The following is a 20,548-nucleotide window of genomic DNA, read 5'->3' as shown; positions in this document are numbered from 1 at the left end:
GTCTCAACAAGGGGACTGTTAATACATTATGGTTGCTAATTAATAAGGTGTTTGTAGACAGTTTTACCTGCAACCTGCATCTGTATAACCAACCCATCCTTGTCTCATTCCAGTTTCAATCCTACATTATTTTAACATCTCCATTGCATCTGATGAAGAGAGCGTAGCCTTTTAATAAAATGTGTTAGTCTGAAAAGTACTCCCAGACTCCTTCTGATTTAGGAATAAACCAGATTCTGCTAACTATAGATAAATGTGCCCGGTGAACACCACCAAGGAGAAAGGATAACAGCCAGCCTCTGTTCCTCAAAGATCTCATCATGCAAAGCCTGCTAGTCTGAGCAACACTTTGACATGATGGAACGCAGTTTGCTTAATCAGGTTCAGAAAGCTAACTGTCCAAGTAATTAGGAGCGCTTCAGACCGTCCTTCAGAAGCTACTATTTTCATCTTCTTGATAAGCAGAGAGAACTCACAACCACTTAATTTTAAATCGAAGGATTTAAATAACATTGATTTTAACTCAAGGAACTATTCTAGTGCTCTGCAGATGCCTTGGGAGAAGGGCTCCCAGAAACACCAGTCAGCAGGGCATCCAAATTCTTGGAATGACTGTCCCAACACATCTGGAGAACAAAGGTTGACTCACCACAGAGGCGTATTGTGTGGACTCCAGCGCCCCCTGGCGAGTTCCTGATGACACTGCCTCCCTCTCCTTTCGGCAGCCCAACCAGGTGGCAACCACCTCTCCTGGAAATGGACTGCAGCCGATGGGCAAGTTCTCTCCTAAACATTAGGTGCAAATTGGTTAGCCTTTCCGTATGGATTGGTTTGGACTGCTGTGTTGAGCTGAATCACTGATTTGATGCTTCAGACTGAACTGACAAGGCAGGCAGGCTTTATTGAGCATAATCTCAGTAGCCCTTCCAAATTATCAGTCCAGTTCAGGAAGTAATTTGATTCAGAGATTTCATTAAATCCCTTTGGTAATGAATCTCCAAATAAAACATTCATACAATCCTACAAAATATACTTTATATGTATTGTTTTGTATTTTTTTCCCCTTCCTTCCTTCCTTCCATCCATCCATCCATCCATCCATCCATCCATCCATCCATACCACCTACCTCCCACTTATACAGTTCCCTAAAAAATCCACAATGCTTGGCTCACACTGTGGTCTGGCTACTGTACCCAGTCGTGGGTATGCCCCCTTCCGTCTGGCCCCCAGGAGATATCCTCCCTGGGCGTTTTGCCTTGGGCTCCTGGGCTGCCTGCCGTGCCCGCCCCACCCCCCACTTAAAGTCTGCCTGCACTTTGCTTTGGGAGATACATCTTGAATGAGCTCAGGACATTCCCAGGAGAGTCAAAAAAGGCCAGAGGACAGTCACAGCATCACAGTCCAAACCCTGTTTACCTCCTGGTGTGTGTGTGTGTGTGCCACTACTGTGCAGATGTACGAGGGGCAGGGCTTCAGTCACGATACAAAGACCACCATATTGCCTCTTTTGCCTCCCCCTGCAGCCAGCCTCCCTTTCCCTGCCAGTTCAGGAGTTTCTGCCAACATGAGAGGGCAACTCAGCAGCTCTTCCTCCTGCTTGACGCTGCCTGTGGTCCTCCAGAGGAGCATCCCACGTGGATGCAGCAAGGCTATTTTGCCTGCTTGGATGCCACCTTTCACATACTGGGGCTTTTTTCCTTTGCAACTGGGGAGCTGGGTGAAATTGACACAAGTTTGCCAGTTTCCCCTTCCAGCTTCACCCTCTGACCTGCCAGCTGCGCGGTTTGGGGGACCGGTTTCATTCTTCCGGCCGGCTGGGTGTTAATACCAGAAGACCTGGATTCATAAAGAGTAGGCTGACCACATTTCCTTGAGACAAAAAGGGGACATTGGGATGGCAAAATGAGATGGGTCCGGAGAGGATGGTGCAAGGGTGGCGTTGGGCAGAGCGGTGGCAGGAGGGCTGGGGGCGGTGGCGAGCTGTGAATGGCTGTCCCTGACAACCTGTTCCTCTCTCGTGCACCTTTTATTTTCTTCCCACCGTTTTGGCCTGAGAGCCAATCAGCTTCTTTTCTGCCGGGCGTGCTTTTCCGACAGTCTTCCACTGCACCAATTGGCGGCAGCGGCTCTCCCTCTTGCTCACCGCCAGTCAGCTGTTCCTGCGGTTCATGCTCTCAGTTTCCACCCGGATTAAGAACTACTGCCAAGTCAGCCTCCTTTTCAATTTCAATTTCTTCTCGCTTTTCCCAATAACGGCTCCGATTTAAAAAAAACCCGGACAAAATTGACATTTATATTAAAATGACAGGACGGTCGGGAAATGTTAAATAAAGGGACTGTCCCATTCAAAAGGGTACGTATGGTCAGCCTAATAAAGAGCCCACGTGAAGTTTACCAGCATGGGGCACCTCCACACTGGTGAGCTGCCACTCGGGCGGCTTGAAAGGTGTTGAAAGCTTCCATCCCCAAGGAGAGCCTGCCACACTAAGGAGAGCTACTGGTGGTGTTTTCCCCCACTGGTGGGTAACATCAGATAGAAGGGGTGGGGAAGCTGTGGAATCATGCCATTGGTGGCAGGAGATGGGGGGAAGAGGGTGAGAATTGTTCCTTTGGTGCCAGGGTGAATGCTGGCACCAAAAGATAGTCAACTCCTCCCTCCATTTCTGGGTTGGCCAAAACCCCTTCAGGCAGTCCTCACTTAACAACCACAGCTGGGACCAGAATTTCAGTTGCTAAGCAAAGTGGTCATCAAGTGAATTTGACCTGCTTTTACAACCTTTTTGCGGCAGTTGTTAAGTGAACCACTCATTAAGCAAATCACGTGGTTCCCCATTGATTTTGCTTGCTGGAAGCCGGTTGGGAAGGTCGAAAATGGCAATCACGTGACCACAGGATGCTACAATGGTCATAAATGCGAACTGGTTGCCAAGTGCCCAAATCATGATCATGTGATTGTGGGGATTCTATGGCAGTCATAAGTGTGAGGAACAGTCGCAAGTCAGTTTTTTCAGCACTGTCGTCTGAACCATCTCTAAAGGAATGGCTATTAAGCGAGGGCTACCTGTATTCTGCTTCTTTGCAAAGGGCGAATAGGCGCTTAGGGTGTTTCTCTAAGTCAACAGACTTGAGGCTGACTCCTGCACAGCCGATGTGGTGGTTACTTCTGCCGCTGCCAATAACACGGTTTGGTCTCGCCTGCTGTAGGAATGCAGCTCTTGCCTGACCCAAAGGCAGCTTGTGGCCGGACACGACTCCGACAAGAAGCTGTGCTGCCCGCGGCACCGTGCGGCGCCTGAGGCGCTCCGTGCCTCCTCAGGGCAACGCGGAGGGCCCCTCACCGGACCGCTCGGACTTCAGGGCAGGCTCTCGACGAGCGGCACCCCGAAGCGGAGCCTCCCCCGGGCTCCCGGCCGGCTCGCTCTCCAGCCGGCAGACCCCGCTGGCTGGGGAGTTCCGGCGGCTGAGGTCGCCCAGGCCGAGAAACCCCGCTCTGCGACGGGCGGCCGGGCCGCTCTGCGGAGCCCACCGGGGCCGGCTGCGGGGGGGCGGGGCACGGTTCCACCCCAGCACCCGGCCCCTCCGCGGGGGCGTCTCGGCCTGGATGCCGGGCTCGCCGCGCTTCTCCCGCCTCCGGCCGCAGCGGGAAGGCCGCGCCTGCTGAGGGTGGGCGAGCCGGGCTGCCCCTGGGCCGGGCCGGGCCGGGCGCGCGCCCTGGATCCGGGGGGGGGGGGGCGGGGAACGCGGCGCGGAGCAGCTCTCGGGCGGGGAAGCGCCCTTGGATCCCGGGCGGCCTTGCGCGGCAGCCCCCTGCCTGGCGAACAAGCCGCGCGAGGAAGAGCTCCGACCCCCGGAGACCCTCGCTGGGCGGAGAAGCCACCCGGGAGGCCGGAAGGGCTTCGACGGGAAGCCGGCGCCCCGCCCCGCCGCGCGGCGTTGCAGGAAAGCAGCCGCCGGCGATCCCCAACGGGCGCCCTCAGGCGACTGCTTGGGACTATTCCCGCCGCCGCCGCCGCCGCCGCCGGGACTCCATTTCCCGTCGCGCCGCGCGCGGCTTCCCGCCCACCTCCAGGCGCCGCAGCCGAGCCCGGAGCGAGCGAGCGAGCGAGCCGGCGGGCGCGCGCCGCCGCCGCCGCCGCCGAGCCCCGCTCTGCCGAGCGCCGATGCCGCCTGGCCGGGCGCGGGAGGGGCGCCGCGGCGGGGATGGCGCTGTCCAGGGGGCTGCGGTGCTGCCAGCGGGTCTTCGGCTGGGTGCCCGTCCTCATCATCACGCTGGTGGTGCTCTGGTCCTACTACGCCTACGTCGTCGAGCTCTGCCTGGGTAGGAGGGCGCGGCGGGCGGGGGCTTCCGCGCCGGCAGCGTCTCTGGACCCATCCGCCCCAGCCGGCCTCCCTCCCTCCAGGGCCCTCCTCCAGTTGAGCCGGACTACAACTCCCATCCTCCCCAGCCCGGCCTCCCTCCAGGGCCCCTCCTCCAATTGTGCTGGGCTACAATTCCCCTGCCCCTCCCCCCAGCCATCTGTCTAGGGACTGAGGATGATGTGGGCTGTAGTTCCAGACTTCTGGGGACTTTGGGGTCCTGCCTGGAAAGCCTTGGGTGCCAGGTGGGTCCTCCTGGCCGGGGGCTCTGATTCCCACATTGGAGGGGCAGGGTCTGCCGCTGTCCAGCACTCCGTCTTGGGTCTTCCCGGGCGGGGGGGCGCCTTTGCCCTCTTGCTGTGCCTGGGCAGAGGTCCCATTTCCCCACTTGGGGGTCTGCTTCAAGCCTGACAGGCAAAGTGAGGGGGCTGGCAGTGCCAACTGTTCCTCATGCCCTGGGCCTCCCCAAGCAGCCAGGTTGGCATGAGGCTGCCAAGCTGGGGCAGGGAGCTCCCTTCCAAGGACGAGGCCAGCCGGGGCAGCTACTACCCGGGGCCCTCATGTCCCTGGTGCCCCGGCAGCTCCTGGGGGTGGATAGCCCGCTCGGCTGCACAGGAGTCTTTCATCAAGGCATTCTAACCTAACAAACCATCCTGGCTTTCCTTCCTGCCTTGCAAACAAACAAAAACCTAGCGGGGTGGTTCTTCCCCACCTCCTTGTGCACATCTCCACCTGTAGGTGCGGGGGCGTGCAAATCAGGAAGTGCGGGCATTTGGGGTGCCTCTCTAGGACTTTGTCTCTGCACTGGAAGCAAGAAGGGCAATGTGGTTAACTAGAGACAATTGGTTCAAACCCAGACTAGCCCCTCTGGGATAATCTGTGGGGTCATTTGATTCAAGGCAGGTGCTCACTCGATGCCCTCTCTTCCCTCTCCTTGAACCAATAAGTGTCCTCTGCAAACAGAACCAATATGCTGTACATGTAAACCTAGCTTGTATGGTTATAGCAGGGTTTCTCAACCTTGGCGACTTTAAGATGGGTGGACGTCATGGCTGGCTGGGGAATTCTGGGAGTTGATGTCCATCCATCTTAAAGTTGCCAAGGTTGAGAAACCCTGGTTTATAGGGCTGTGTGCGCTTCAGACACAGTTGGTAAGAAGTGTGTCCAACCTCATGTGAACGCTGCACCTCTTTGCTGCATTAAAGCAGCTCAGCTTTTTAAAGGCTTCCACGTGAACTTGAAAAAAGCTGCTGCTGCTTTAAGAGTCCCATTTACTTTAAGGAGTGAACTCCTTAAAAATCATGACCTTTTTCCCAGGTTCCTGCAGAAGCCTAGACCAAGTTGGTCTTCTTTAGCAGATAGATGCTGGGCTTGCCCTGGGCAGAAGCATTTCTTCCCCCATCCTTTTTGAAGCCTGCCTAGTGCAATTTTTTTTATGATTCGGGGTGCCATAGGAACCCAGGCAGTTGGGTTCTTTTCTGACAACAATCTGCTAAGGTAGCCCAGTGTGGTTATCACAGCGCTGCAAGAGATGATTAATTTTGAGGATTAAGATTTTGGTTAAAGCTACTTGGTGAGTTTGGGTCAGGTCCTGTTTGATTTTTAAAAACTGAATTCTGCAATCCTCTAGTGAAAGAACAGCAGCAAAGAGGAATAAAACCTGATATAGGCCAGAATGACTTAATTTAGGTCATTCAGAGGTTTTATAAGTGACTTTTAAAAGGTGCAATTAAAAGTTACAGGGACAGTATGATTCGAAGGATGATGCAGGCAGTTGCTCTGAGCCTGACTTAGGGGAGGCAAAGCAGATTTCCACAGGAGGAAATGTGCGGGGATTATCAGAGTCGGTGATTTAGTGTCATATGTGGGGATATGAATCCAGTCTTCTCACATTCAGTCCAACCCTGCTGTTATATTAGGGTTCTCAGATCTAGTCTGCAAAGAGTTTTTTGTGTCTCTGCTGGCCTCTAATGGTGATGGGATTTTTACAGCAGAGTCCTGGGACTTGATGTTTGTTGCCATGCTCAGTTGTTTAAAGCAGTTTTTCTTAACCTTGGCAAGTTTAAGACCTGTGGACTTCTACTCCCAGAATTCCCCAACCAGCCATGGTGGCTGGGGAATTCTGGGAGTTGAAGTCCATACATCTTAAACTAGCCGAGGTTGAGAAATACTGGTTTAAAGTATATTACTAGAGAGTATGTGGGCATTGGGGGATGGGTTTTTCCCCTCTTTATCAAAAGCATTCAGAGTGGCTGCAGTTTTGAGCACCGTACTGGGTGGGGGAAGTAGGCTGGAAGAAGGAAGGGACGCCACTTAATCCTTTTAGTTCTGTCGGTGGGGTCTTTCCAGAGCCCCCCCTCCCTACATTTCATCCTGCAGGAGAGAAAAGAAAGATGTCCCACCCCCTCACTGCCTCTCCCTCCCTCCCTCCCTCTCGACTTTGCCCTTTGGTCTGTATCAGCTGATTGAAGTAGAAAGGCAGCTTAATCATTTTTGACCGTCCTTTCCTTGGAGCTAATTTAATGACACTGCAGATTTGCTTCCAGCACAGCTCTTTGGTCTGTCTTTCTGATTCTGATTGATTGATTAGGTGCCATCAAGTCGGTGTCAACTCTTAGTGACCGCACAGATACATTTCCTCCATGATGATCTGTCCCTAACCTGGTCTTTCAGCTCTTTCAACACTAACTCCCACTGCTGCTGTTACTGAGCCTATCCACCCTGCCTTTCTCTTTTACTGCCGGGTAGCATTTTACTTCCTTGTTCTGTTGGAGGAAAATTCTTCCGTTTCCTCAGTTTGCTTCTCCCCTCTGACTCATGTGAGTGAGGACATCCAGGTCTGTCTCTGAGTAATCAGGACCCAATTTGTAAAGTTTCCAATCCCTTTAATAAGAGTCTGCAGAACCTGGTCCAGCACACAAGCAGCCTTTCTTTGGGGAAGACCATGAGCAGATAGTCGAACAATGGTCCATAGATGGCTTGAATACAAGGAAATACAAAAAAAGAATTCACTTTGGCTATTACAAGGATCTAGTTCAGTGTTTCTCAACCTTGGCAACTTTAAGATGGGTGGACATCAACTCCCAGAATTCCCCAGCCAGCAAGCTTGCTGGCTGGGGAATTCTGGGAGTTGATGTCCACCCATCTTAAAGTTGCCAAGGTTGAGAAACACTCATCTAGTCGGTTTCCTTCTTTCTTGCGCTAAAAAGCCGGAAAGTGTCTATGTTTGGTTAGCACTTAGCTTCTGAGGAACGTGTCCGCTGACAGTAGCGTGACCAGCACCCGGCTCCAAGGTTAGCCATATAGCAGTACCTGCAGGAGTATCTCGGCCTTCTGCCTGAGAGTGAGCGATCCAGGATTTCTCATGGCTGCAAGTGAATCTGGCCCTACTTCAACATCCCACCTATCGTGCTGGTTCTCCATGCAGTGGAAGGACATTTGCTGAAATCATCCTTATGCTGGAATTGTGTTTATTTTGGTTTGACGCTTCTGAATTCACCGGATGACCGCACGCAAAACAGGCTTCCCCGTTTGTGTGTTATCCTTGGGTTGTGTGTTTGACAGAGGGTTATTTCCTGTGACAACTAACATAACGACGGCCAAGGGATGTTTGTTTGGCTGTTGGGATGATGGGGAAGGAGCAGATTACTGCAGTGCACCAAGCTGTCCCTGTAGCATTTGCCATGGGGAGTATATGTTGAGACGTTGAGCATTCTGAGAGAGTCCATTCATTCTTTTAGAGATCTTCTTCTCTGTGTCATGGAAAATAAGGTATCTCCCGCCAATGGTTTGGCTTCACAGGAGTGGTTAATCTCTTAGAGCTGAGTTCTGTAGTTGGGATGCCCCTGCCACACAGTTCCATCTTCTGTTCTGACTCACTCCCTTTTGTGGCCTCCTAGACAGGTTGGAACAAAAATCAATGTGGTAGTGAAGCTCTTGGCTTCCAGAGAATAGCTCATCCATTTACACACCAGCCCTTGCTGGAGTATTGGGAGAGAAGCTAGAGGTCCGAGGGGCCTTGTCCCAGCAACCAGCTGGCAGGTGATGCCAGACCATGAAAACAAGGGTGGACTTGTGCAGCTTTGCTAGAGGAACAGGAAGAGAACAAGCCGTCAGGGAGCCACAAAGGAAGAAACGTCCCTTCCTCTTCAGTGGCCCCTGAGGTTGATGGCACCAGAGAGGAACAACAGAGTCAACCGCAATCCCGCAAGCCAACCTTCGTTAAGTAGGGAACAGCCTTGGCTGTAAAATTGTTTCAAAGCAAGGATGAGCCACTCCAAGTACATCTGAATTTAAAGCAGCCAGAAGCAGCTGGTGGTTTGTTGAAAATCACACAGATGATTAAAGCCGAGTTCGGATCACGGATGGGCAGAGGATGAGCCATGATTGAGTCTTAATTTGCCTCCAGATCAGTTTTTCAGATTATGTGTGTGCACACACACAGAGCCCTGGAAAGGTGTGCCTTGTCTTGCTCATTTACTTCGGCCAACAGCAGTGAGGGCAAGCCGGTGCCTTTGTTCATACCGAGAGACTGTGCCCTGCAGAGGGATTCTGCCTCTCAGCACAAGTGATCCACGACACTCCTGCGTGGTAAAACAAAGGTGCGGCTGCAAGGCTGCAAATTCCTCTCCATGCCAGCCCCACAGATTTAAGAAACAGTTACAGAAGGGCCATGTTGAAATGGCAGGCAGCTTGAACTTGCTGTCAACCGCAGCCGTCCCCTCCGGCCTTCTTTTGGAGGTGAGGCTGCATCTCGCAGGTTTGGCAGGAGGAATAGACGGCCGGGGGGGCGATGGTGGGGTGAACAGTTTCAGAGTACAAGCAGCCGTAGGACAGAGCATTTGGGCGTGGTGCTGGGCCCCAGCAGGAGCCCAGTAGATGAGCTGGGGCCAAGCCCTTGGCAGCAGACTCGGCCAGCAGCAAGATTCTCACAGAGTTGTCTTTAACAAGGTTATTGAAAGGGAACGGGATCAGGTTACAGAAATTCCTGCAGCAAGATTGCTTTCACTTTAGAACCCAATGGATCTGTCATCCGTTAGGGCAGATACTTTTTCAGTTCCTTGATATGGGCTTTTCTATGAACCAAGGAGCTAGCTGCTCCCTTCCCAAATAACTTGAGGAATTTGCAGGCGCCTGTTGTTCTCCCAGCCGTCTCCTGAATCTCAGTTGGGCTATCAACAGACTATTGCAGTTGCTGGACTTCCTTTCCCGCCACACCCATTTTTCCTCTGCGTTTCTTTTCCCTTGATTTTTTTCCCATGCGAATCGTGCATGCCACCGCATCATTTCCAGGGGGAGATGGTGGTGGGCTTAATTACTAAGACCTGTCACTTCCACCCATTCCTGCTTTCCACCACCACTTCACAGCAGGCTTCATGGATATCTGGTTTGAAATTTGTGTCCAAGTGTCAGCTGCATAGCCCTGCATTATGCACAGAGGTATGCCCTCTGTTTTCGTGACAGCCCTGTGATTATTCAAGTAAAGGTTGAGAGCCATCATTGGCTTCTTTCTGCCCTCCCCCTCAAAAAGAAGCTCATCATACTGGCACTGAAGTTGTTGAAGATGATAACCCTGTTCTACCTTCATGGTCCGCTTAGCCTTTGGAGGGCTTCTTCTCAGCCTAAATCTTGTGGGGAGGCTAAAATGTGACGAAATCCACAATGCCACCTTGAAAGAACATGGGATAAACCAAATGTTTTTAAGCACACAATGCTCTTTTCTTTTCCAGTTTAGAGGAAGGGTAGGGCCATTTTTGCTCCACCCTGTTACTGTATATCAAATCGAAGCCGCCGCCTTTTGATGAGAGTAGGATTATAAAAGCAGCATGGCAAGTGATTTTTGCAGTATAGCAGCTGTGACACAGTAGAAAAGACAGTTGGCTTTGGGTTGCAATCTCCAGGTGTATATTCTGGGGTTCCTTTATCTTGCCTTGAAATATAAGCACCTTCTGAATGAATGGAATCTCTGTCCAACCTGACATGGTCAGGCGTGAATGTCTTTGAGCTGGCGTAAATCCTGACTCACAGGTGAGCTTTAAGAAGCAGGCAGGCAAATGAGTGGGATTATAGTTGAAGAATATGATGGTATACGAAAAAGACCTTGGGAGACTGGGCAGAGAGACGCCGCTAAGGGAACAGTCAGATAAGAGACAGCACAGCCTGCAGCTAGATAGTGGGAAAGGCAAGAGACTCAGAAGGACCCTCCCTAGTTTCTTGGGCTGTAAAGGAGATGGGGGGGGGGGAATTGTGCTTTCAGACTTGCAAGATTCTGTCAATGTAGTTTTACAGTAAAGTAGAATTAGCTCATCTGGTTGTGATTCCTAACTGGTGTACCCTGTAAGGCCGACATCAATCTTGAAAGTCTGAAAGTACAATTCTCCCCCTCCCTGGCTCCTTTACAGCCCAAGAAGCCAGGGAGGGGTCCTGCTGAGCCTCTTGCCCCACCCACTGTATAGGGATAATATAGGGATTTTTTTTTTTAATCCATTCAATTGTGTCCAATTCTCAGAGTCTGCCTGGACAAGTCCCTGCAGTTTTCTTGGCAAGATTTCAGAAGTGATTTGCCATTGCCTCCTTCCCAGGGCTGAGAGAAAGTGACTGGCCCAAGGTCACTCAGCTGGCTTCATGCCCAAGGTGGGACTAGAACTCACAGCCTCCCGGTTTCTAGCCTGATGCCTTAACCACTATACCAAATTGGCTCTAATAGGGATAATAGGGGTAATATATTTATTATTATTAATAATTTATATATTTATATTTATAATATATTTATTATTATTAGCCTCATGTGGCGCAGAGTTGTAGGTGGCAGCATTGCGACTGAAACTCTCCCCACAACCCGAGTTCGATCCCAGCGGAAGCCGGATTCACTCTTGGGCAGCTGGCTCAGGTCGACTCGGCCTCCCATCCTTCCGAGATGGGTAGAATGAGCACCCGGCTTGCTTTCTGGGGAAGGTGACGACTGGGGAAGGCAATGGCAAACCACCCCGCTCTATAGTCTGCCAAGAAAACATCACGAAAGCGGCGTCCCCCCAGAGGGTCAGACATGACTCGGTGCTTGCACAGAGGACCTTTCACCTTTCACCATTATTATTATTATTATTATTATTCTCTATATAGGGGTAATAAATCAAGTGAATAAGTGAATATCAGTGCAGTGGAGTTAATAATATAATGATATGTGACCAATACATTAAACATTAATTTGTGTTCATTTCAGATACAGTCAACGTATGCATAGTTGTAAACATATTTCTTTGTGGGAGCGTTTATATGTTATTTGAAGATGGTCTTATTTTCTCTTTCAGTGACTCTGACCAACTCTGTAGAAAAAGGTGTGTGGCTATTTATTATGTCTGAACTTTGTGCTTTGCTCTAACTTCAAACCCCTGGTGTGTTGTTGTTGCTTCAAATGGGAAAGCTGCCATTTCTAGTAAGGGAAGGAGAAAGCACAGTGGGCCGGAATGACTCTCTCCCTGTCGAAGGGAAAGAGAGTTGGGTTGGATGCTGAGCTGCTCGTACATTCCTGCAAGCAGGGTGGAGGTGGGGACCCTTCTTCACCTCCATCTCCTACGCATCATAAATTACGCTGCCTTTCCCACCAAGTTGTTCCAGATGGGTTAAACTACATCTCCCATCATCCCTAGCCAGCAAAGCTTACCCTAACCCTAGTAGCATCATAGTTCTGCAGCTTGGATAGCACCACCATCATCATGGTCTTATCTATATCTCTTTGCAATCACCTTCTATGATAATCCAGTATGATTATCCCAGTATAGATGGAGATAGGAAGGGCTCATTCTCATGGATGGGGCTGTTCCAGCTCATGGAAATGCAAAGTGGCCCCAGGCCCTGCCTAAAATAAGACTGATACTTTCTTGGAAGTCTCCACCACTTCTTGACTGGCTTAAGAGAACCAAGGCTGCGCTCAGCTAATTCAGGGAACACGCATGGGAGAAGCTGGGCGTTGTGGGGGCCTAGTTCTAATTCCTGCCCTCACAGAAGGCCTTCGACAGCAAAATATATTTCAGAGAAAATGCCGTACGCTATAATCAGTGCATACTTGGTGCAAAGCACCTGCATTTTTTGTAATTCCTCTCGTTTTGTTAAAGTTCTGAATTAGCTGAGCTGGCAGAGGATCTAAACCAGTGTTTCTCAACCTTGGTAACTTTAAGATATGTGGACGTATAAGATATGTGGACTTCAACTCCCAGAATTCCCCAGCCAGCCATGCTGGCTGGGGAATTCTGGAAGCTGAAGTCCACATATCTTAAAGTTGCTAAGGTTGAGAAACACTGATCTAAACCTTTGGAAAGCTGCTGTTTCCAAATGAAATGAAGAGTTATGGGCTGACTGTTCCCATGAACGTTCAATGGATTCAGTGAATATAGACAGCAGTCCTTTGTATCTTTGTCAGCCCCAGGAGCAGGCAAGGATGTCCTCGCAGCAGATGAGGACATTTTGGGAGGTTTGGGTCCCCCCTGCCAAACATCTAGTTTAAGATGTTCTAAGCCACGATTCTCCTTATTTCTTTGGTTTCCTGTAAGGATTGGCAGGAAGGAATGTTTGATGGTGGGACACAAAATCTCAGTGGTGGCCAGAGCTACTTCCCACAGATAAAAGGGGGGTCAGTTTTCAAAACTGTAAACAGATGCAAGTTATTCCTCTGTTACAAAAGAGGGGGACATCCGGCCCACTGCACAGAAAGGGAGGAAGAAGACAAGTGTTCTGGCTGTATATAGGGATGTTATTGGGAGACAAGGGCCTTGCTGGGATTCTGGCATTATCATTTTAACTTTCCTTGCATTAAGGAATAGTAATTGAAGCTCTTGAATTCCCGTCCCAGGATTTAACTGTTTCCGGTCCAGATTTCAGAACGAGAAGTCTGACGGTACCCTGTTCCCTACACCCTCAGAAGGAGGGACAGAGTCACACATAGCCCCTTGGCCATAGATTGCCCATCCCTGCCTTGGCCCACAAATGCCCACTTTGGCAGCCAGTGGCTTTCCACTGTCTCCACTTGGAGTATTTCGCGGCCTTGCAACCCCTGAAGCCAGCCGAGTGTGCTTCCTCGTAGCTCAGAACTGTTGTCCCCCTCATTCCAAGCTGGATCTTTGGAGACTGCTGTGGAGTCTGTTGCCTCTTCTGCCTTTCTGAATTATCAGAAAGTCTCAGTTTTTTTCAGGTGGCGACCCTCTCCTGGTAGTGTCTTAGAATCGCAGAGCTGGAAGGAGCTGTTGAAGCCCTCCCCTCCAACCTGCTGATCAGAGCAGGAACCCACATGAAGCCACTTCCCACAAGGGGTGCTTGAACATTTGCAGAGAAGGAGAGTCCATCATCTCTGGCCACTGGTTCCCTTTTGAGTTCACCTCCCTATGTAGGGTGTGTGGGAGCCTTCTTCCCAACATAAGCAGCAGTTCTGGGGTTGGGAAAGGAGTATATTCCTTCCCTACATCGTCCCTTTCTTGATTGAAGCCCTGCCCTCCCTCCCCCCAGCAGCTTGTGTTTGGATTTGAAAAGAATATTCCAGGTAGTCCTCACTTAACAACCACAATAGGGACTGGAAAATTGGTTGTTAAGCAGTGCAGTTCTTCAGTGAGTCACCACATGGCCGGACCCAATTTTATGACCATTTTTACAATGGTCGTTAAGCAAATCACTGGTGGTTAAGCGAATCCAGCTTCCCCCATGGATGTTTTTTGATGGAAATCGGCAAAAAAGGTCACAAATCACCATCACGTGACCACAGGATGCTGCAACTGGTCGTAAATGCAAGCCAGCTCCAAGTGCCTGAATCGCAATCACGTGACTGCGTGGGTGGTTTGATGGTTTGCGATGGTTGTAAGTGTGAGTACAGGTCGTAAAGCACTTTTTCCAAGGCCATTGGAACTTCGGACCATCATTTAACAAATGGTCGTTAAGTGAGGACTACCTGTAAATTATATTGTTTCCTTGTTGTATCCCTGGCCAGTTGCAGGAATCAGGGCTCACCATACAGAGAGAAATGTATCTTGCTTTCTCACGGGATGACTGTTTTTTCTGAAGCGTCTCCCTTTCGATCTTAAGCATAGGAGTCACTTTAAGAGAAGTTTTAAATTGTCTGTTGTGAAAGTCATGGGTTTAAAGGGTTGGGAGAAGAATGGGCATTTCTGCTTCCTTGGTTAATGTTTTTTTTCTTCTTCAGTGGCCTACCTCACCATATTCCATATCATCTTTATCTTCTTCGTATGGACATACTGGAAGTCTATATTTACTCCTCCACAACAACCAGACAAAAAGGTAAAGCTTTATAAAATTATAGAGGGACTAACCAATCTTCCCCAGCCTGGGTGCCATCCAGATGTGTGGACTTCAACTCCCAGAATTCCCCAGCCAGCATGGCCATTACTTAGAATTCTGGGAGTTGATCCACACGTCTGGAGAGAAACTAGTCTGGAGATGGCTGAAATAAAGAGAGAAGCTAAAATGACTTGACCTGCCCTCGTTCTCCGGAATGTAAAGGCAGGGAGGGGAGAGGAGCATTCAGACCTGCAAGGTTCTGTTACTGTAAAGTCATAGTAAAAGTAGTAGTAGCATTCATAATTTTGGTTTCCTGGTCTGGACTACTGCAAAGGGCTGACAATTTCTGAGGACACCAGGTCGGGAAATTGAGAATGAGCCCCACTGTATGTTCCAGAAAGAGCAGGAAGGAGCTGTGGTCTTTCTCACCACCAGGTGATGTCACACCTTCTACAACGCTGTGTGGCTAACTCCTTTCCTTCTACTTCCAGTTCCACATGTCCTATGCTGCCAAGGAGCGCTACGAGAATGAGGAGAGGCCCGAGGCTCAAAGGCAGATCCTGGCGGAGATGGCACGGAAGTTGCCGGTTTACACAAGAACAGGGAACGGAGGTGAGTTGCCGAGGTGGCTTGGGCCGGGTCCCATTCTGACAACCGACTTCTGGAAAACATGCTGCTCCTGCTCCCAGCCTTTTACTTAAAGGACTTAAGGACAAAGTCAATGGTTAGAATTAGAATTTAAAAACTTTGGTGCAGCTGGGGAGCTGCACTTCTTAAGGCAAAACTGGGGTCCTTTAAAAAGCCACTGTCACAGTGGGGTGACAAACGGCACATCAGAACCAGCGATGCCAAAATGTTTGGCTCTTTTGGGAAAAGTAAGGGATAAAGAGATACCTTTAAAACTTAAGGCATTCATTCCAGCTCTTAAAACCACCCAAATCTCCATCTTTACCCTACCCCACTTATGGCAAAAATACTGGTTTTGCCACTGTCAGCTCTGGAATGGCAACAGAGAGACCTCATAAAAGGCAGCAACCTTTTAAGAGAGAATTTGCACCTATTGAGAATGGTCCTGATTAACCAGGGACAATTTTGTCTGTTCTTTCTAGCCATTCGATTCTGTGACAGATGTCAGCTCATCAAACCTGACCGTTGTCACCATTGCTCAGTTTGCGCTGTGTAAGTTTACTGGTTTCCATCTATAACCGATGCCGTTTGAAGCTTAGCTCAACAGCGTGTCTTCCTGCTGCAGGATGTTCTTGGCTGAACATATAAAAAGGGACAGGGCTTTGAACGCACAACTTCTTTGACATATTCTACCCCCCACCCCACCCCCAGGGACACCCGTGTCACACATACACACAGACACATACATGAAGATTTTAATTAAAATAGTAAAAGCAAATGCAAACTAAACTCAGAGACAGAAGGAGAAATAGGAAGAATAAAACGTGCAAAGAAAGAAAAAAGAAATATATAAAGAAGTGACTTCTGATCTTCATCACGACAAGAATAAACAAACTTAATAACTCTTTACCCCCTGTAAGGTTACAAACAAATATCCCACGACGCATCCATTATCTAAAAGCAAATCCATAAATCATCAACTGTTCAGTCCTGGTGTCAGCAAAAAGTCTGTAAAAGGCTGCCGGAATTTCATAAAAACATTTCTCATTTTAACCTTGATCAAATAAACCAACTTTATATTCCTTCCTCTTACCTCTGAAAATCTTAAATTCATTCAAATATTGTCATCAGATACTCCTGTCCTGATGCGCTAGTTTTTACTTAGAGTTTCTTCCTTGGGCACCACCACCATCTGGGATTGTTGCTGTCCACATGACAATCTAGCAATGGATAGAATAGCAGAATGTCTGTATTGGAACCAATTAATGTCACACATTGCCAAGGTAGCTTTTTAAATTTTCATTCAACTCGAGGAAGAGGATTTAAAACAAAAAAGAATAGCAAGAGAAGGGAAGAAGCAATGTTAATGAACATCTCAATGTCATTCTTACCTTGAAGATTTTTCAGGGCTGAAAGGTACAGTTGGGCAGTCTGGTTCTAATGAAGTGCATTGGAACAATGGAACAATCGCTTTTCTCTTTTTGAAAAATACAAATGCCAGCAGTTAATTGGACCAGTCTTTCGCACTGACAGGAAAGCATGACTTGTTTGTAAGAGAGCTGGCAAATCATGGTCACCTTCTGGGTTATGCCTTGTTAGCTGATGTTAGAAGGGATGGAAAGTAATGACATGCCAGCTTGGAAGCATTGCCAAATTATACAGTAGGTTTGATTTGATTTCCCTGAAATATGAAGCACTTTGTTCTTTCCCAGGAGCAAAACGCCAGTTGTTATGACAAATGAGGAATGTGCACAAAGAAAGCTTTGCACTGCAAATCTCCCAGCTCACATATATGTGGTCTCTGCTGCCAGATTCTCCAGTTCGAGCCTGCTGATGTCTTGCCCTAGTCCTGTCCCCCCTTTGCAGAGGATCATCTTGAGTCTGGGTCTTGGTCATGGTATTGGGTGACAGCATGTTGGGAACTGAGACAAATTTAGATGGCCATGGACAGTACTGTATCAGGATGTCACGTTCCCCCACCCCACCCCAGTTATTAGCTGTGAATTGGGGTGGGATTGTCTTAACACTTGCTGGGAAACAGAGAGGATAGGAAAAATGATGGAGTTCAAAGGACTGCAGGCAGGGTTGGCTCTCTTTGAAAAAATAGCCCAATGATAGGCTTTTGCTTGGGAAAAGGTAAGGTCCACCTGGTGAAGTCCACCCCATTGTAACACCAAACGGGGCCTCTTCCCTTCTCCTTTTCCTGTTCTTCCTGCCCCATCACCATCCATTTTCCCCCTTGCTCTTTCTTTCCCTTTTCAGTGCAGTTCCCCCCTCAATCTACTTTTGCAGATGCATAATTGTAATTATCATCTCATTTTTTTTGTCCTGGCCCTTCTTTTCAGTTGTGTTGCTTCTGACAGAGAGAGAGATACAGGTATAGAAATAGGTACTCATTTGTTGGGGACAGCAAAATCTCCTGGCTAACTTTGGACTGAAGATGGCAACCCTCAGTTAAAAAGAAGATGGGTGAGCAGGACATTGCAGAGACTAGCTGTGTCTGTAATTGGTTTCTATCTATAGGCTATGGAGGGGGTATTGTCTTAAATTCAGGTTCATCTTCCTATTGCGTAAGCAACTGTACTGACACATTGTAGCTCATTTTCCACAAAATATCTACAATGGCTTTTTATAAAACCACGTGATAATAAATTAGGGAATAAACACAAAGGAAGTAAATGGTTCTCACTGTGGATTTCACCCATTTCTGGCATTCCTCAGCATCCCCACAGATCGCTTGTGCGGAATCCAGCCAGCATCTGTCTTTCCCCAGCTGCAAATCTACATTTGTGCAAAAGGAAGATAGATTTCTGCAAGCTGCTTACAGACATCAGCAGTTTCTTTCATGTATATTTCCAGGAAAAGTATGTTAAGGAAGCTTGCATTGGAGAAACATGTGAGTCACCTTAGCAAGAACATAAATTATTCAAAGATGGATGGAGAAATTTCACCTGTTAGGAGATTTTGCAAATGTACCGTGTATATAAAATGTTCAACAGATTTTTTGAAAAAAGTCTTGTAGAAGCCTATCAGAGCAGAAAGTCGCCCTACTGATACTGAGAGCAAAGCAGACGGGACATTCATTCATACACACCCAATAAGCATATTTTAAAGGATATACTAAAGCAACAAAATATGACATAACCCTTGTGATTTTAATTGGGGTTAGTGATTCCGAAACCAAGGATTCTAGAGGGCAGGTTAAATTCTAAACTGTCCAGGAATGTTCTTGGGACATGGACCCATCCCCTCCGAGGTCCAGAGAGAGGACTGCCCATTCTCCTTCATCATGAACTTCTTTTTAAAAGGTAGAAGTATCTCAGCCCTCCACAAATTTTTGTAGAATTTTGCCAGCTAATAGAACGATCAATGAATATGCCTTCTCTATTCTTGCATTTCATATCTTGACTCTCAGCAACCTTTGCATGATATCCATGCCAATTTTCTGCATGGCTTTTAGTCTGAGCAGGCTACCTTATTCATTGAAAAGCTGGTAGCAAACAGTTGCATCCCCTTTCTAAAGGATAATCAAGACCCGTGGTGTACGTGCAATAACAGAAAGGCTCACAAGGGGGCATCATGACAGAATAAACTTCCTGGGAAGTTAAATTGCAACCTGGGGATTTTACAGTTCACTAATAAATGACATCACCTTAAAAAAAAACAAACAGAACCCTGGATTCTGAGCAATCTGCAAAAGAATAAAGAGGTCTGTGGTTTTGCTTCTTTTCTTCCTTATGTGGTTCATGACCTTTTTCTCTTTTTAACAGGTGCGTGTTAAAAATGGACCATCATTGCCCATGGTAAGTGGAGCAGAGTTCTGCTTCCCTTGAGGAGGGGCATTTAATTAATCCATCATATGCATATTAAAATGTGGAGTCCTTGGTGCTCTCTGAGCCTTGTTGTTTTCTTGCAGACGTTTCAATGCCAGACTAGGCAACATCTTCAGTGCGAGGAAGGAGTGGGCCTTGCTCTCAGTTTACATACCGTGGCTTGCCCTGCCTGTGTTGGTGGGGGTGTTGCTCTCTCCATGGGAGTTCTTTGATTGGGCTGTTGTTTGCTGCTTGGTTGACTGCCTGTGTTAATAGTTCCCTGATTAGAGTGTATTATGCTGTTTGATGGTTCACCATATCTGGGTGTTGATTGCGGGCGAGGAGGTGTTCTGGTCTTTTGGCTTTTCAACAGACACATAGAGGTAAACAACATTTACACGCCATTCAGAAGAGACAATAGGAAAGCCAAAAGGCCAGTACACTCCCTTGCTAGCAGTCAACACCCAGATATGCAAAAATCAACACCAGGATTAACAGCAGATGAACCATCAAACAGCACAATACACCCTAATCAAGGAACTATTAACTCAGTCAATCAACCAAGTGGCAAACAACGGCCCAATCAAAGAACTCCCAAGGAGAGAGCAACACCCCCCCCCAACACAAGCAGGGCAAGCCACGGTATGTAAGCAGAGAGCAAGGCCTACACCCTGTTTGCACTGAAGACGTTGCCCAGTCTGGCAATGAGACGTCTGCAAGGAAACAACAAGGCTCAGAGAGCACCAAGGACTCCACAGTTCAACCCTGAGCTACAAATACCTGCTTTGATTGGTACCACATTAAAATGTTTCAGGGACAGACGTGTATCTATTACAGAAATTGGCCAGCTCATTCCACCAACACTGCTTAAAATTCAGAACACTAATTTTGGTTCAGCTACACCACTAGTCATTCAAAGCTCATCTTTTATCCATGCAAAACAACACATCCACCCAAATTATTATACAAGTAGTCCTCACTTAACAACCATTTGTTCAGTAATGGTTCAGACTTACGACAGTGCTGAAAAAACCAACTTGCAACCAGCGCTCACACTTATGACCATTGCAGTGTCCCCACGGTCACGTGATCATGATTTGGGCACTTGGCAACTGGTTCACATTTATGACCATTGCAGCATCCTATGGTCATGTGATTGCCATTTTCAACCTTTCTGGCTGGCTTCTGGCAAGCAAAATCAATGGGGAACCATGTGATTTGTTTAAACCATGTTGTGCATTTAATGACCATGTTGATTTGCTTAATGACTGCTGCAAAAAGGTTGTAAAATTGGGTTGGATTTACTTAATGACTGCTTCGCTTAGCAACCAAAATTCCAGTCTCAATTGTGGTTGTTAAGCGAAGACTACCTATACATAGAAGCATGCAAATATTATGCATTATGCACGTGAAATGGCATTCTTGATGTGAAACCCTGTGCCCATTCACCATCGTCTTTAGAAATACGTTGACT

At 48.2% G+C, this 20,548-nt stretch overlaps 1 protein-coding gene across 3 annotated transcripts in view; it reads left to right on the top strand.

Moving 5' to 3' along the window:
- The first annotated feature begins 4,156 nt into the window (after positions 1-4,156).
- Positions 4,157-20,548, top strand: part of ZDHHC15 (zinc finger DHHC-type palmitoyltransferase 15) — a 36,203-nt gene continuing 19,811 nt past the window's right edge. For all 3 annotated transcript variants that reach the window (XM_063313818.1, XM_063313817.1, XM_063313819.1), the window contains exons 1-6: positions 4,157-4,319; positions 11,665-11,691; positions 14,541-14,635; positions 15,127-15,247; positions 15,745-15,814; positions 19,033-19,065. In XM_063313818.1, the coding sequence (XP_063169888.1) occupies positions 4,202-4,319; positions 11,665-11,691; positions 14,541-14,635; positions 15,127-15,247; positions 15,745-15,814; positions 19,033-19,065 (464 nt within the window). In that variant the 5' untranslated portion in view covers positions 4,157-4,201. The remainder of the gene's footprint in view (positions 4,320-11,664; positions 11,692-14,540; positions 14,636-15,126; positions 15,248-15,744; positions 15,815-19,032; positions 19,066-20,548) is intronic.

Source organism: Candoia aspera, chromosome 12, assembly GCF_035149785.1.
Source record: "Candoia aspera isolate rCanAsp1 chromosome 12, rCanAsp1.hap2, whole genome shotgun sequence".
NCBI lineage: Eukaryota > Metazoa > Chordata > Lepidosauria > Squamata > Boidae > Candoia > Candoia aspera.
This window is presented reverse-complemented; position numbering and strand designations above follow the sequence as displayed.